The sequence below is a fragment of the Lepisma saccharinum genome, chromosome 28, assembly GCF_977018435.1.
Source record: "Lepisma saccharinum chromosome 28, izLepSacc3.1, whole genome shotgun sequence".
In the NCBI taxonomy this organism is placed as follows: domain Eukaryota; kingdom Metazoa; phylum Arthropoda; class Insecta; order Zygentoma; family Lepismatidae; genus Lepisma; species Lepisma saccharinum.
The window spans coordinates 26,497,766-26,514,623 of NC_139256.1; the positions used below are offsets into that span (position 1 = coordinate 26,497,766).

The 16,858-nt window shown below is 36.8% G+C and overlaps 1 protein-coding gene across 1 annotated transcript; it reads left to right on the forward strand.

Annotated features, from left to right (window-relative positions):
- The first annotated feature begins 1,019 nt into the window (after nucleotides 1-1,019).
- On the forward strand, nucleotides 1,020-12,990 carry LOC145980808 (uncharacterized). Its single transcript, XM_083113900.1, has 2 exons — nucleotides 1,020-1,085; nucleotides 12,176-12,990. Exons 1-2 carry the CDS (start codon nucleotides 1,083-1,085, stop codon nucleotides 12,668-12,670), a joined length of 498 nt encoding a protein of 165 aa, XP_082970026.1. The 5' UTR covers nucleotides 1,020-1,082; the 3' UTR covers nucleotides 12,671-12,990.
- The last annotated feature ends 3,868 nt before the right edge of the window (nucleotides 12,991-16,858 follow it).

A 16,858-nucleotide genomic window follows, 5' to 3' on the forward strand; every position in this document is an offset into this window, starting at 1 on the left:
GTAGCAGGTTGAAGATGAATGCTAACAACACCAAACTTGACCTGCCTAACCTACTCAAGTTTGCATCTAATAACATATATCAACATGTGAATAGGTTAGGCACTTCTGGTTTAGTGCTGTAGCATGCATCTATAGTTGTAGTTGCTATAGCTGTCACTAGCCGCTCTCCAGTTTCGCGGCCTGATGCGCTTCAACTACATCGCAGAGGGTGGTAAGAGTAACTCTGAGCCAATCTCTATGGCGGAGTGGTTAGCGTAGCGTTATGGAGCTAGAGATCCGAAGTTCCAATTCTGGGTACGTTTCATGTTTCATGGTTTCTTCCTACAATTGTGAAAACAGTATGAATTAGAAATTTGTTATTTTTGTACACTTTACTCACGTGGTTTGTTGAAGAAATTATAACAATCATAATTTGTAAACAAATCTCGATCACATAATTATGAGCACACTATAATGAAACAAATCCCCATTGTTGGACTGAACGACAGGATAGCATTCCCAAAATCCAATTTCGGAACGAAGGTCAAAGCCATTATCAAATTATCCCTTAAAACCACAGTGCTTTGCACTCTGTGGTGTTGCATTATCCACAAAATATGCCTCCCAATGCCTGGAGCGGCATGTCACGACTTGTGTTATGCAACCACTGACCAGACGAACAGCAAATCCATTATTTTTTGTTGGTTTTGGCATAGTGTGATTCATACCAATTTGTTTACGATTGACAGGAGAAAACCATTAAGGTGGAATCGGCATATAATTAGGATTTCACTGTGGCCTTTACCAACAAGAAGGAAGACCTTTGCGGTTCCTGCAAATGGTTTCTGCTTGGCGCCTTGAACTTGACAAAAATGGCTGTGTTCATGGTTTTGTATGGATATCACTGAATTTCACAACAAAGCGTTCTGCTTTGAGGGCTCCTAACGGGAGAAAGTCGGTTACTTGAACGGCGTCCTTGCTCTGATGTGTTTTTCATGATATTACACCCTTCCGGACCTATAAAACAATGCTGTTGTGAAGTTTCATTGTTAGTACGAAAGAATCATTCGAAAGAAGCACAGTGAAGACACGGACAGTGCAACATGGTAAGCTGTTGTGTTGAAAAGTGATTTGATAACTGTAGTTACTGAATATTCATGTGGATTAAGTTAATTGCTTAGTTTGAAATTCAAATTCGTGTTTATCGGTCTTCCGTTGCAAACAAGTTATCGTCAGTTGTATTTATGTTTTAAGCGTTTCAAATGTGGACACAAATGAAAGTACTTTCTTGTGTTTACATATTAGATGAGTGAGACTTGTTTTGTGGGTTTGCAACATTTTAGGTGGCCGATTAGCATACGTGCAGTGATGTGCGTCTACGCGTAAAGAACGATAGTCCATTCTACACGTAGACTATTTTATACACGTAGATTACGTGATCTATGTAAACAACATGGCGAAAGGTGATAACTTAGCAAAGGGCGCCGTGGAATTAAAATAAAATTATACTGCGTATCAGTTGCCGATGTGTGAGGAGAATTTTTCATACTGTTTCTTCCAAATTCGAACAATTTCTTATCTAGGAAGAAACCTAACATAGAAAATATTCTAGTGTTTTATGTGGGAAAGACCACTCTTGCCTCACGACTGCCATCTGTTGTTGTTTTTTGCATACTATTTAACTTCTTCAATAGTTGATAATAGAAGAGAAGAGAAATTTTGTTGTAAATTGGATTCTTTTCATTTCGTTAGGAACCAATATAGTTGAAAATGTCACTTTCCTTTCATGAAACCCCTGACAATTAATTTTAATGCACTTTAGATTGTCTACGTAGTCTATGTAAACTACAGTCCAATGTAATCTACGCGTAGATTACGTGTAGACAACGCATGTAGACGTAAACTTATAGTCTACGGCACATCACTGCATACCTGTTAGCCACGAAATGGTTGAAGTTCGGCTAGGGCGTGAGTGTAGAGTCTTCATCGGTTTGTTGCGGTTAACCAAAACTGGCAGAAACGCTACACAATAGATTTGTTGAAGTTTATTTAAATGCACTTTATGCACAGATATGCTACTCGAGACTGGGTGTGTAGTTTAAAGTGGAATCGGAACCACTATGTAATTCCCCTTGATTACAAGGCGACGACTATTCAACTATGCCGTCCGGAGTGTTCACGACAAAGTTAACAAAGATGAAAGTATTAGGTGTTAACCAGGTTTGGGCTCTTAACTTTAAGGCTTAACTAAGTTTGTTGTACGTCCACTTTATACACAGAAAGTCGAATCTTTATCTTTACGGTTTCTAGTGGGATCTCAACTGCTACGTATTCCCCACTGGCATTTGAACACAGAATGCCTTAATTTCAAGGCGGCAGGTTTCCACACTATCCTATTGAAGATACCCTTAAATGCAAACCGACCCATATGGTGTGTTTGCATGTGCAACACTTGTCAAACATTGCAAGTATAGTTCTCATTAAGTTATTTAATGTACTCTCGTCTGGATCAACAACACCAAGGACGTGTGGACAGGGGAGGCTTTGGAAATTCCAATTACTATATACATCATCCATTATCATCGTCGCGATTAGTCAGAAGGATAAAAAAGGGACGCAAAACAATTTAAATACAAGAAATGTTAGGATGCAAGTTTCAGAATCACTGAATTAGCTTAAGACATATTTTGTGAGCATAATTTAAATTTTTGTTTTGCACGTCAGCCAAACTTTTGAACTCTGAGACATTTATTACTGTTCTCCGGGATTAAAATAGTGTAACACATAATTTGTGTTTGCTTATTTGTAATTGAGGGTGAGTGAGGATGTGATGAAAAGGATGAAGGGTTACTCACAAAAAAAAAAAAACACTCATGCCCAGGCAGGTATTGGAAGACGGCCGACACTGCAACAGTTACTAATGTGCCCACAGGACATAGTGGGGATCATAGTCCCCTCTTGGGACACAGCTAAAAAAATTTTGAAATTCCAGAAAAATGAATATTTAAGTTTACATTTGTTTATTTACTTACTCACTTAAATACACAGAACAGATTTTTTCTAACACATCAACTTAACTTGGGTCTCACTATTGTGGGGAGGGGGAGCATTAACCTCAGGTCCCAGGATGTTTACAAAAATACATATAGCTCATACATTTTTGAGTAAAGCAGAAAATTTGTCTCTCCTTAAGCTAAGCCTATGGTTCCTTTCATAGGCGCCCACTTTGGGGGTGGGGGAAGGCACTGTCTGCCCTCCAAAATTCATACAGGACACATTTTTTGTATATTTACATAGTTAAAGTATTGTTTATGCCGATCTTGCCCCCCCCCCCAAATGTATCTTAACTTGGCGCGTCTGGTCCCTTTTACATAAAATTACATAATAAATCACAAAACTAAATTATAAATATAGAAATGTAAACAATTTTAGTTTTGTTTTTAAGTCCACTTTATGCACAGTAAGGCTAATCGGGACTGGACCTACAGTTTAAAGTGGGATCCGAACCACTATTTACCTCCACTGGCCTTCATTACAAGGCGACGACGTTTCTATCGGGGAGGCCCTATGTACAATATTTTGAAGGGATCCAATAAACGTGGTAAAGTATGGCAGTGGTACGGAAAAAAGTATCTCCTTTGTTAAAGAATGTGCATTTTCGTACTTCTGTTTCATCAAGTTATTCTTCATTCTCACCGTAACGATTAACCTACAGAGAACAAGGAAGGAGACATAGATTAATCAAAATACAAAAAAATATAATAATAGAAGTCAGAAGAAAACAGCAAACATTGTGCATATGTGCATCAGTTATGCCACAATTGCACTGGACTTGACTAACTTCATACAATTGTCTGATAAACACGAGTACGATGGCTCCCGGCCGCGTATTTCACATATGCATATTGAAATAGAGATTTGGGGCGTGGCTTGTAATGGAGAAGTTTCTGATTGGCTGGTCTATTTTTTCTTTATTGAGTACTTCTATGGCGTGCCTAACAATTGACTACAGGCTTGAACTTGTTGAATGATGTAAACCACTTATATTTTCCTTTTTCATCTATTTTCTACTTTTTATACATTGCTTTTTATCTTTTCTACATCTTTCTATTGTAGTTCACTTTCACTAAATCCATAGTTATCCTCCAGCGATTTATTTATATTCCTTAGCCTTGTGCTGCCATCTATTTTTCTGTTTTGAAACTACTCTCTTTTCATCATTTGTTGTTTCCAGTATGTAATATCTGGTTTGTAACAACGTTTTACAAAACAAATAGCCGCGCGCTTATATAGTCCAAATTAAGGTTTTGACGCTACACAAGGTTTTGACAGATTTTTAAAGTAAGAATTAAAAATGCTCCTTGTTTGCATCTGACGAAAAGCGAAAAATGACCCAATATATTAAATAATCCTATAAGAATTTTCATCCAACGCAACATTTTAAAAATTATTGCCGCTTTTATTTCCAATAAGAAAGTCTACTCGCTTTTCGAGTATTGATTACTATCCGATTGCGTTACATTTTTCCCACTAGATGGTTCTGCTTGTAGTCTGTGGTTTACAGAAAGTGTTCGCACAAGTCAATGAAATAAATGCCAGTGTCCTATCCTTTATCATTGAGGCAGTCTGCTAGCCAATAGGGAGCATTCATACACAAACCACGCCCCCAATCTCTATTTCAATGTGCACATGTGAAATACGCCTCCCGGCCCGCAAAGACAGCCAAGATGAGTGGGTGCTCCACAGATCTACGGTGCCTCTGTAGGCCTACTATCCTGTTGTGGATAACAGTTTCTCACTATACTCTGAGAAAATTACATCTACTATCGGATTTAAAATTATAGATACTCGGGTTTGAACTCCAATTAAAAATTAACCAGTAGACCTAAATAAAAACGAGTTACATCGAAATTTAGCTTATTTAATTCTCCGTTTATCTATGCTAACCAATTGTTTCTTCAAGTATGCCTTCTTTTTTTTATTGTCGTGAGAACAAAAAAAGGTCCCTCTTTTTTCTGGTGTGGAAACGATCGCTCTCTGTGAAATTATATAAATACAAAACGAGTGGTTCGATCGTGATGAAATTTTAGTATGGTGTAGAGACAAAGGTTTTAAACACAATTTGTAAATTTGAGATTTTTAAAAATTGTCAAAAAACCGTTATTTTCAATTTTGCGAAACAACTTTTTCTTGGTATTGAATAGTCCTATAAATACAATATTGGTCTTGTTTTGAAGATCTTTGCATATGTTTCTAAAATCCATTGTCATTGTCAATTCACATTGCGAAACCGATTTTATACAGATTTTTATTCAACGTAGTAAAGATGAACGTGGGACATGGCAACACAGCACACATTGAACGGTGGAAACTTCCGTTGTGAGTCAAAGCTTGCGGTGTTGTCACGTTTCGTGTACAAATTTACTCCGTTGAATAAAATTCTGTATAAAATCGGTTTCGCACTGTGAATTGACAATGGCAATGGATGTTAGAAACAGATGCAAAGATCTTCAAAACAAGACCAATATTGTATTTATAGGACTACTCAATACCAAGAAAACGTTTTTTTCGCAAAATTAAAAATAACATTTTGTTGACAATTTTTAAAAATATGAAAATTTTAAATTGTATTTAGAACCTTTGTGTCTACACCATATTAAAATTTCATTACGATCGGACCAGCCGTTTTTTATTTATAGAATTTCAAGGAGAGCGATCGTTGGCAAAAACACACAAAACGGGCACATTTTATTGTTCTCACGACGATAAAAAATAGACGACATAATCGAGAAAAAATTGATTAACATAAATTAATGCAGAATTGAATAAGCTAAATTTTGATATAACTTGTATTTATGTAGGTCTACTGGTTAATTTTTAATTGGAGTCCAAACTCGAGTATCTATAATTTTTAATCCGACAGTAGTATCTTTTGGTGTCTTCACTTGCCGGAAATCTGATTTGAAGAAGAAGATTGATATGAAAGTAGAAGAGATAAAAACTAAAAGATTTCTTACGTATTGAAAACATTCAAAAGTTTATATTATTGAAACTTTACGGGTGCATAATTTCAATATTTGTTTATATAACCACGTAAAATTTCCTTCAAGAAAAGGGAGAAGATTCAAGCACTACAGGGGAAGTGGCATTTAAAATTTGTGGTGTAGTTTTGGATTCAGTAGTGACAATACTGAACCTTAGCAGTCATGTTGGTAAGGGTGGGGGAGGGGAAAGTTTCTTGGGAACCGGTCACAATTAATTTACTCCTAACTATCTTACAAATATTGAATATGTGTGTATTTGTGCTAAAAGAGCATTGATTCATATTTTTTTTTATTATTTGTTTTGGGACGGACTAGTCGACGTGGGTGGACTTGCCCCTGGCTCCGTCACTCTTATTTCACATGCAACGTTCCACACCAATTTTCTTCAGTAAGGGAATAGATAATATCTCAGTATTGGCGAAATTGAAAATTATTCTGTAACGTGTTATCTTTAAATCAGAACTTCTCTATGAATTCAACCCCGATTTCGAGTTTAATAAAATACGGAATTCGCATTAATATTTATGGGTCATTCCATGTTAAATCAACCAATAGAAAATATTTTTGAACCTTTAGGATTTATATTTTTTGTTTGTACATTATACCTATCAAGAGGACAAAAACTGCCAAATTTAAGATTTTTTCAGCCCTTAGTTCTTAAGTTATTGACTCAAAAAAAGCAAAAATCCCAAAATTTGACTACATTTTGAAATCTTTAGACAGCTGTAGATCAAAAACTATTTGACGTAGAGAGCTGAAATTAATTGGTGTCATTCTCTTCCGCTTTAAATGAGCTTCAATTTGAATGTAACATGACTGTGGTATTCGCATTTTGTAATTTTTCAAAATCTCGAAAAAAAAAATTCTTGAAAATTTCAAAAACATCGTTTTTAATTTTTTTTTAAAAAATATATCATCAATTGGCAATTTGTGTGCAAAATTCCATAATGGAACGGCAATGGGTTCCTATGGAATTTTTTTTTTTTTGGTATTGTAATGTGTGCGAAATTTGATAGATTTGTTGACTTCCATGTTAAAACCATAACTTAAGTTGAGTGGTTGATGTTGAAGTCTTCAGATTAGTCTATTTTATAATTTTTGGGCTAAAAATAACATGAACATTTGTAATATTTACTTTTACGCAAAGTTACTGGTACTAAGACTGCACCAAAAATTATCAATTTCTGAGATGTCAAGTTTCAGACCTTGGTAGACTTGACATGGAATGATCCTTATTCATAGAAAAGCTTAGAACTTTTGCTACAATTCGTTAAAGTATATTATTAATTCTTACAGAAATAAAACTGCCTTTAGATTACTAATATATATTCTTGATATTGTTTCTTATTATAATTTAATTTAATATAATTCATCTTATGTAATAATATACACCTCTCTTTTTAATTTAAATATGTTACCTGATTAAATGCATGGGACTATACTGTTATGATTATCATCTTTAATTCTACATAGTATAGCAAGCACGTGACATCTAGCGACTATTTTGCAATTATTTTCCGCAAACGACAAAATGCAATTCACTTGAATCAAATGAGGGAAAAGACTTACTAAAAATACTTAAAGTCGTAATATTGTCGCTTTGTAATCAAGAAAGCCTGGGTACCAAGTAAGAAATGAGTAAGTGGCTGAGGAGTAGGGAATAATCTTTGCTAACTAATAAATCCCACAAAAAAATGCTTATTTGGACAGAGATTCCCTTATTCGAATCCCGGAGTGGGCATGGAGTTCTGTGTGAGTGTCCCTTCATCAATTCATCATATCATCAACATCCTCATCTTCACGATTAGCCAAAGTGGCAGAAAAGTGAAGTAAAATAAACCAAATCAATCGACCAAGTCATGTTTACTTTTGGGTTTATTTCATTTACACTACAGTAAAACCTCGTTAATCCGGACTAATGGAGGGGTAAGTTAACCGGTTTAACTGAAATAACCTAAAAGAACAGTAGAAAGTGCATTAAAACTCCGTTTATAGCAACAAAACACGTTTATTATGGTGTATTTAAAGAGCACAGGCCTCAATACACTATACAGTACATTAAAATGTAAATCAATACTGTACATACGAGCGCTGCTGGAAAAGTTTCTGCAAACTACCACCAACAGTGGCGCTAGTGTTCTGCTATTATAAAAATCGGAAGAATGGACCCTTTTTATGTTTAAATTATCTTTGATTGTTCGATTCAGCCTATTCGTTTATTTTTCACAGCAGTTTGAAGAAGTAGTTTCGTGTGACAACTGGAAATTTCTCGTGAACACTTTCGGGCAATGATTTTTTATGATTTCAAATGTAGTTTAACACCGAAACAATGCATTGAGTGACTTCATTTGGCTTTTGGATTGGATTCATTTATGGTTTTTAGTCCACTATATGCACAGTAAGGCTAATCGGGACTGGACCTACAGTTTGAAGTGGGATCCGAACTACTATGTGCCTCCACCGGGAATCGAACACGGGACCCCTACGCTACCACTGCGCCATCGGGGAGGCACGTTTGGCTTTTGGGGATGAAGCACCATCCAATAAGACTGTGTACAGTTGGTTTTCCGAATTCCAGCGTGGTCGCACATTTCTCAGTGATGAATTTCGTGAAGGTGGTCTATCCACCTCTGTTGTTACCAGTAATGTTGATGCTGTGAGTGAAATGATTGAGAGAGATCGGCATGTGACATACCGTGAGATTCAGGCATCCTTGAACATTGACATGAAGGCAATACATACGATTTTGCATGGTCATCTGAACGTACGGAAACTTTCAAAGCCGTTGGATCCCACACAACTGGACCGAAGCGCGAAAACAGGCTCGTGTAAATTGGTGTAAAGAAATGCTCAAAACATTCAACCGAGGCAAGTCAAATATTGTGGACAAGGGACGAAACTTGGATCTATTCATACGAACACGAAACTAAACAGAAATCCACTGTTTGGGTGTTCCAAATTGAGCCGAAACCAACAAAAGTTGTTCGTTCGAGGAGTGCTGCCAAGCAAATGATTGCTTGTTTCTTCGGTTATACCATACATGTGGCAAAAATAGCCTTAGAAGATCGAAGGACTGTAAATGCTGAGTGGTATACAACAATTTGTTTGCCAGAGGTCATCAATGAATTGCGTAAAACAAACCCAAATCGTCGCATTACTTTTTACCACGACAACGCCAGTTCCCACTCAGCACACCGAATTGTTGATTTTTGTCCAGTAAAAATGTCGAATTAATGACTCATTGTCCGTACTCACCTGATGACTTGTTTTTGTTCCCACACATGAAAAATAAGATGCGTGGTGAGCGATTTGTATTGCCTGAAGCAGCTGTGAACGCATTCCGAACAGCGGTTTCTGAGGTATCAGCTTCACAGTGAAAAAAAATGTTTTCGAACTTGGTTTGAGCGTATGCAAAAGTGTATCGATCTTAAGGGTGAATACTTTGGAGAACAATAAAGCTATTCCCAGAATTTCACATGTCTTTTTTAATATTGATTGCAGAAACCTTTCCAGCAGCCCTCGTACAATGCAGTACGTGCATACACGATATCCATATTATGCCTTGCATTCTGCTATTTTGTTTGCCTTTTTACTGTCCGGATTAAGCGAAGTCCGGATTATCGGGGTCCGATTTGACGAGGTTTTACTGTAATCAAACATAGGACGTATTTTTCTGGCTATTTCGTAATAATAAGTACTGATTCGGTCCTCTTTGTAAATATAAGTCCAAATAATGAACGAGTAATTGAATCTCAACAATGGGCACGTGTCGAGCGGCAGAGCAGAGTAATGTAAGCTTCTATTGTAACGAATTTCAACTTCTTCCAGATATTTTAACGGTTGGTTAACCAACAGTTTACTGTTGAATAGCGATGATGACGCTCTTGTGCAGTCTTATCGAAATTCACATTTAATTAAATTGAATGATATTTTCGAGATTTATTAATATTAGTATTTTTAAAATAGTGTTATAATTTGACACCTACGACATTTTCCCCCGGGAAGTTTGATATTCACCGCCATGAGGAAAGTAGCTGGAATCAAATCTGCTTGCCTCCAAATAAATTTTGAAATTGACGATCGCTTCGTTACCAAACGAATGTTAGGATAGTGATCAGAAGGAAATGGGGCCCTATTAGCCTCTCCTGTGATACTATCTCTACACGACAAACTCGTATAAACTTTCAAATTAACCATATTTTTGTCTTCGGGGCCATACTAGCACTCTAGAAATTCTTGTACAGTGGGATCCATGAGTATTACCGTGCAAATTGTCACCATGTTCGTGCACTTTATTTGACCCAATAAGAGCTTCAAGAATTAAAAGAAAACTCAAACCAAGCTGTTGACAACTTCTGCACCAGCATACATGAAAATGCATCGCTTAAAAACACATAGGATGTAAGAAAAAAATTAATAAAATTAGTAATGGACGATTTGCAGGGTAAAACTCATGGATCCCACTGTACGAGTGCGTGAGCTGTCCTTAAATACACTTCTTATCAAATTTAAACCCAAATATTTAGAAATTCGCGAGGAAAACTGCACTTTTCACTACAGTTTCGGTTAGAAAATATGTTACAGGTATGGTTCGGAATATTTTGAAGGTTTTTGTGGTTGTGTGCAGACAGGGGGGTGAGGGGGGCAGTTCCCCCCAGTTTTCGTTACTTTTGCACTAGCACTGTGCTAAGCCTAATCTATAAAGGGAAATATACTGTCTTTGCCCCCCCACAGTTTTGGAACCTAATCGCCGCCAGTGGCAGGCAAAACAATTATTTATTGGTCTTAGTATTGTTACTATTCAGTTTTTTTTTAAATATCTTTTGTGTTCAAATAACTTCATTATTAATATTTCTTGAAATTGACTAGAATTTCGGATGCTCATCCAGAAATAGCAAGAAAAGATAGAAACAGACATTTCGTTTCGTAGTTCAATATTGGCATATAATTTCTACTTTTTTGATATATCTAAAAATCTCTTCATGACCGTACATTTAGCATACGGATCGTGGTCTGGACCGTACTTCCGTATGAAACTCAGGTTACCGTACTTGTACGGTCAGGATTCTACGGTTGGCACCGATCTGCCCGTCAGTCAGTGTGAACAACTATCAAGAAATTGCAAGAGCTATAGAAATAAATTTTGATAGACTGTGCACATGGTAAAGTAAGTATAAGAATAAGTCGATGTACGTGAAGACTGCGACAGACAATTAAAAAGGAAATTTGTTGAGTTAATATCGAGAAATGTAAGTTTAATAAGACATAAATTATCACTGCTTCGTCCTTTTGTGGATTGAGAAAAACAATTTCATTTCATATTAACGATTTATTAAGCGGAAAATTACGATAAAGTATTTAATTAAAGATTGGTATCTCGCCATGTACTTTGAAACCTACTAAGTGGCTCCATCTTTTTTAAGTTTAGCAATCTCTCTTTAGATAAGGTGAAGATATAGATATCCCGAAGGGACAGTCCTTTTTTCTTAGGCTCTCTCGATTATTATGGAAAGTTAGATGGGACGCCAAAATGATCTCTTTGTCCTTTATCGGCATAGAATTTCTGCAACAATATACAGTCTCTACTATTACTATGAACTATGGCATTGTTTGGTAGAAATTATTTCTTACTTCAACGTCAACAATGCGCCATATTTCAATTTTCTTCACGAGTGATATCGTGTACAAAGAGTGAAAACATTCAGTGTTCCTTAATGAATTTCATCTACTTTCTTTGGTTTAATTTACTTCGCTTATCTTGCACTTTTGGCTAAACGCGAAGATGAGGATGATATGATGAAATTAATGAAGATACATTCACAAAGAACATCCATGCCCTGGCCGGGATTCTAAGTGTCGTAGCATGGTGTGTTAACCACTCCACCATGGAGATCGGGACCACTTTCATCACTCATCATAATCGTCGCGATTAGCCGGAAGTGGTAGCTTCGTCGCCTTGTATTCAAAGGGTCCCGCTGGATGCACAAGTCTTTCTGATCGCACTTGAAACTGTAGGTTCAGTCCCGATTAGCCTCTCTGTGCATAAAGTTGACAATACAAACAAACAAACACAAAAAAAAATGGTAGAAAAGTTTCAACCAATCACCTATCGTGCTGAGTTATGAACTAACCTTAATATTTTTTTGTTTCAGTTCTCTCTAACCCTTACCTTACTCGTCTTGTCCGCCGCTCAAGTCATCTTGAGCGCCTCTACCCTTGTGAAGGATCTGGTGCCACCAGCAGCACCAGTGGAACCAGTGTCACCTGACACCACCTCCCACAAAATCGCAGATACCAGCGTGAAGCAACCGGCCTTGAAGTATGGAAAGTACCTGAAGGTGAAACCCACGAAGATATCGGCGCCAGACATCGACGCTGTAATCGGAGCTCAAGGATTCCTCGGTCTGGGGCAGAGAGTGGAGGCGAAAGTGCTTCCCGTCGGACGTCCTGCTTCCGAGGTCGCCCCTTCGTTGCCAGAAGGAGTCGAAGAGAGAGTTCTGGTTCCGTTGAGAAGAGGATCCGGGGTTGTGTTGGTCAGCCTGCCCGGCATTGTCGACGGACCTTATCTGGGGCCACAGGTTGGCTTCCATGTTGAAAGAAGGGTCGTCGAACCTACCAAGAAGCCATTGAAGAAGCCCATTCAGTGATCACTGTGATAAGATTCCAGTACTAGACGTAACTTTCTCGAACACGAACAGTTGAAGTGTTAATATTTTTTTTTATTATTAAGTTTGTTTTGTTGATTTTTACTTATCCCTTTTTTGCAAGCCATTTTATGTTACAAGTTCTCCACAATGTATTTTACCCTTTCCACTGGACAGTCATACCCAGCAAAAATACCTAAAAAGTATTAAGATAAGTCCAATAAATTTGTCCTTACATATTTATTATATCCATAACATTATATCAGCAGAACATAAATTAAATTACACTTTGTGACAAAAAGAAACCCTTTGTTTCATTTTCTCCTAACATTCATTAATGAATAATAGTTCTATTAACCTCTTATGAATATACATGTATGTGTATGCTGAATTCTAAACTAATCTATACTAGTTTAACTCATTTATTCACGAATGATATTTGTTTCAAAAGTTCTCGATATTTTTGCATTAATATTGATACATTGCTTAACATTTTCAAAACAAGCTTTGTGTCTATTAACGAAATAATTGGTGTTCTATTATTTGAACGTCCTCTATTGATTGTTTTCATATTAATACATAATAATACATTTCTTACTTAAACAAGAATACTAGTAATATTACACAATAATACATAATTATAATAACTACATAATCCTAGTTACCCTCTCATCCTTATTTAACATTCTCCTAATTCCAGGACATACTTCATAAACAGCTTCCAGCATTTGTTCACATAACTGGTAGTACTCACAATTGCTTAATATGCAAGCCACACAATTTTTACATTTCACTTTCAATAAAATTCTATGAAGTATACTGATAATGTTCCATTACTGAAACGGCAGGAATAAATTTGGGATAATAGATAATAAAATGCATGGAAATCATAAATTTACCTCATAATTTAATAGATTTCCTAGAATGAAGTGCCCTTTGATAATGAAATAGGCATTAAAAAATATATAACTAGTTCTTGGAAATTCATATTACAGGTAAGATGATACATATAATTAATCAATAGTTGACACTTTTTTAACTATTAAAAGTTCTAATTAATTCAAAAAAGACAAATACAAGACAGCAAAATTCTACAAAATAGTGATAAATTATTTTATGAACTTAGATCAACATCATGTTAGAATTAAAATGCATTAATCTTATATATAGTCTAAATAAAAAGTCATCCATCTTTCGTTTGATTTTGTAACTGAACACAGTATACGTTACAGGTATTGATATGAATATTGTAATGTTGGAATGGGATAACGAAACATTAACAATTCATATTAACAGGGGAAGACCAAAAGATAATTTTGCTTAGTAAGCCACCAACAAAATCAAATAAAGCAATAACTGGGCTTAATATTTATTGTCATTGGCACTTTTGTAAGACGATATTAATCATGTGGCTTATGTTAGCAGATTTCCGATAGGGTGCAGAATTTTTAAGATTATAAAGTTATAAGAAGTGTCACACATCTATAATAGTTTACAAGCAAACAAACAAACAAGAAAAATGTTTTTTCATCTGTTGCAGGCACACAACATTATCGTAGCCCATTTTGGGAAAATTTTCATTATTTAAGCTGCTCCGGCATTGAATCATACTGTAGGAAATTTATTACGTTTAATTAAGATTCGAGATCTTAAATCGGACAGAATTCATGTTTCTAGAATAATGTCGTTACTCTGCCATTTAATAACTTGAAGGCATTGCTGTATAAAATATTCGTTAGTAATCTGGGACTTAATCCTGCCAATATTGTGTCCATTTCCAACGATGAGGCGGCTGTAGTGATTGTCATAACGAAGTTTCCGCATTTTTACATCCTGTGTTGTGTTTGAAAATAATTCGAGTTAGTGGAAACACGCAACGATTTGTTTTGTGTGTGTGTGCGTGTTTGTATTTTTTATTTAGCGTCGCTTTTCTGCCACTTTTGGTTAATCGCTACGACGTAGGTGAGTAATAATTGGATGAAATTGATGAACGCACTTTACCCAGGTCGCTATTCAAACTAGGGGGCTTCGGTGGTGAGATGAAAAGTCACACTCGGCCACCGAGCCGACTGTGTGTCTATACAGAGTGTTTCCGTGACCTTGAGTCAAACTGGCAGGGTGGATGGAGACTAGTGTTAGGCGATATATTGTCATATTGAGAAAATATCGTCCAGGCGATATCAACTAGACGATAAATCGTCACGATATTTGACGATATCCGCGTGTTTCAAAATGATTTGAACGATTTCAACTCCTTATAATTTTTTTATTAATTGTGCAATTTACTTATAAATTTACACATAGGTACTATAACTGTCCAAGTTTTAGTGGTAAAAATTGTGAAACAGTAAGTCACAAATGCTCAATGTGAGCCCCCTTTGTTACCCTGCATACATCAGTTCGGTAGTCCAATTTGGTAGGCCTACCAGACGATTTTCCCTTGCAAATGCATCCTGTTGTCTTGAATTGTTGATACCAATTGCAAATAAAGTTCTTTGATGGTGGTTAATTACGAAATGTGGTACTAAATTCACGTTGAAGACTCACAACAGACTGACTAACGTGAAATTGTACACTGAAAAAAATATTGGTGTTAAAACAATACAGACAGTGGTCCCAGGAAGTCCACACCCCATTTTGGTCAACGTTTAACATCAGTGGTGTTCTTAGGCGCCGACCCCATGGGGGCTTGGGGGGGGGGGTTCGAGCCCCCCCCCCAATGTTAACGATGTACGGGCAGAGCCCTTAAATAATTTTGTTTAAGAGGATCTAATGTATTATTTTGCTTCTCTTGTAAAGTTTACTCTGAATTGTGTCACATGAACTTAACTTTAAATACACATTTGAAATGTTCTAGACCATCAACTTTGGGGGGCTGTGACCGCTAAACCATCAACTTTAGGGGGGGGGGGTTGACCAGAGACAGCAAAATATGAGTTATTACTATATAGCCTACTAAGTATATAATTATGAGTATTGTTAACATTTTTACTAAAAAAGAGTTTGAAAAGACGATGTGCATGAACTGGGGGAGTGAATGGGAGCTTGGGCTACAAATGGCTGTCACATGACATTGAGAACTAGATCGTTGATATATTAGGGAGATCTGTTTTGCGCTCCGTGGTAGCAGATATTAAAAATTGGGAATATTTTGCTGTTATGGTTGACGAAACTTGTGACATATCCATCCGTGAACAATTGACATTCTGAATTCGAACTGTGAATGAAAAGTTTGATATTTGTGAAGAATTCATTGGCTTTTAAGAGATTCAGAACACTGAGGCCAAAACTTAAAAAAGAGAGTTAATGAGTCATTCATTAATTTATTTCAGTGATCAGAGCACCCCAATAATTTTGGTAAGTCGGCGCCCCTGGTGGTGTTGAAATAACACAGATAAATGGTAATAATCAACACCTTTTTAACACCACTGAGGTGAAACGTCGTGCAAAATGGGGTGTAGACGCAATGTAGGACGCAAAATGCTTTCTCTACACCACAGGCAGCCATCTTGCAAGTTGTCACTCTGCCACCTGGCGGAAGAACTTCGAACTACTACGAGCGTGCCAAACAAAACTTGAGGAAGTGGTCCAAAGTTTTTCAGTACAAATTTAATCGTTGATAGTGTTTTAACGCTCATGGAACGATTTCTTGAAATAATTTTGAAACACGCTGTAATATCGTGGAGACGATGTATCGCCGAAATCACGATACGGACGAAAGTATCGTACCGTCTGTGACGATATATCACGATATCAAATTTCCGATATCGTCCATCCCTAATGAGATAAGGAATGGAGCCATTATAAAGTTACAAGACAAAACTAGTTTGGGCTGCCTATGACAGCGGAATAAGAAAACTCAAAGATCCGGCTTGTTGATATAATACGGACATTACTACAGTATATCGCAGCACTCTACCACGAAACACTTAATGTAGGTGTTCAAAATGGCGGCTCCCAACCTCGATGCAGGCATAACAGCGTTGTAAGAAGCTCCGTCGCATCCGCTCTTACATCCGTGGAGTCCTTCTGACGATATCACAGGCAGCAAGGATTCTTTTCAGCAGGCCTTCCTCGCTCTCTACCGTTGTCTTGTAGACAACACTTTTGACATGACTCCACAAGAAAAATCGTGTGGGACAGATCAGGCGAACGAGCTGGCCACTGACGCTGCGGGCGCCATTTTGAACA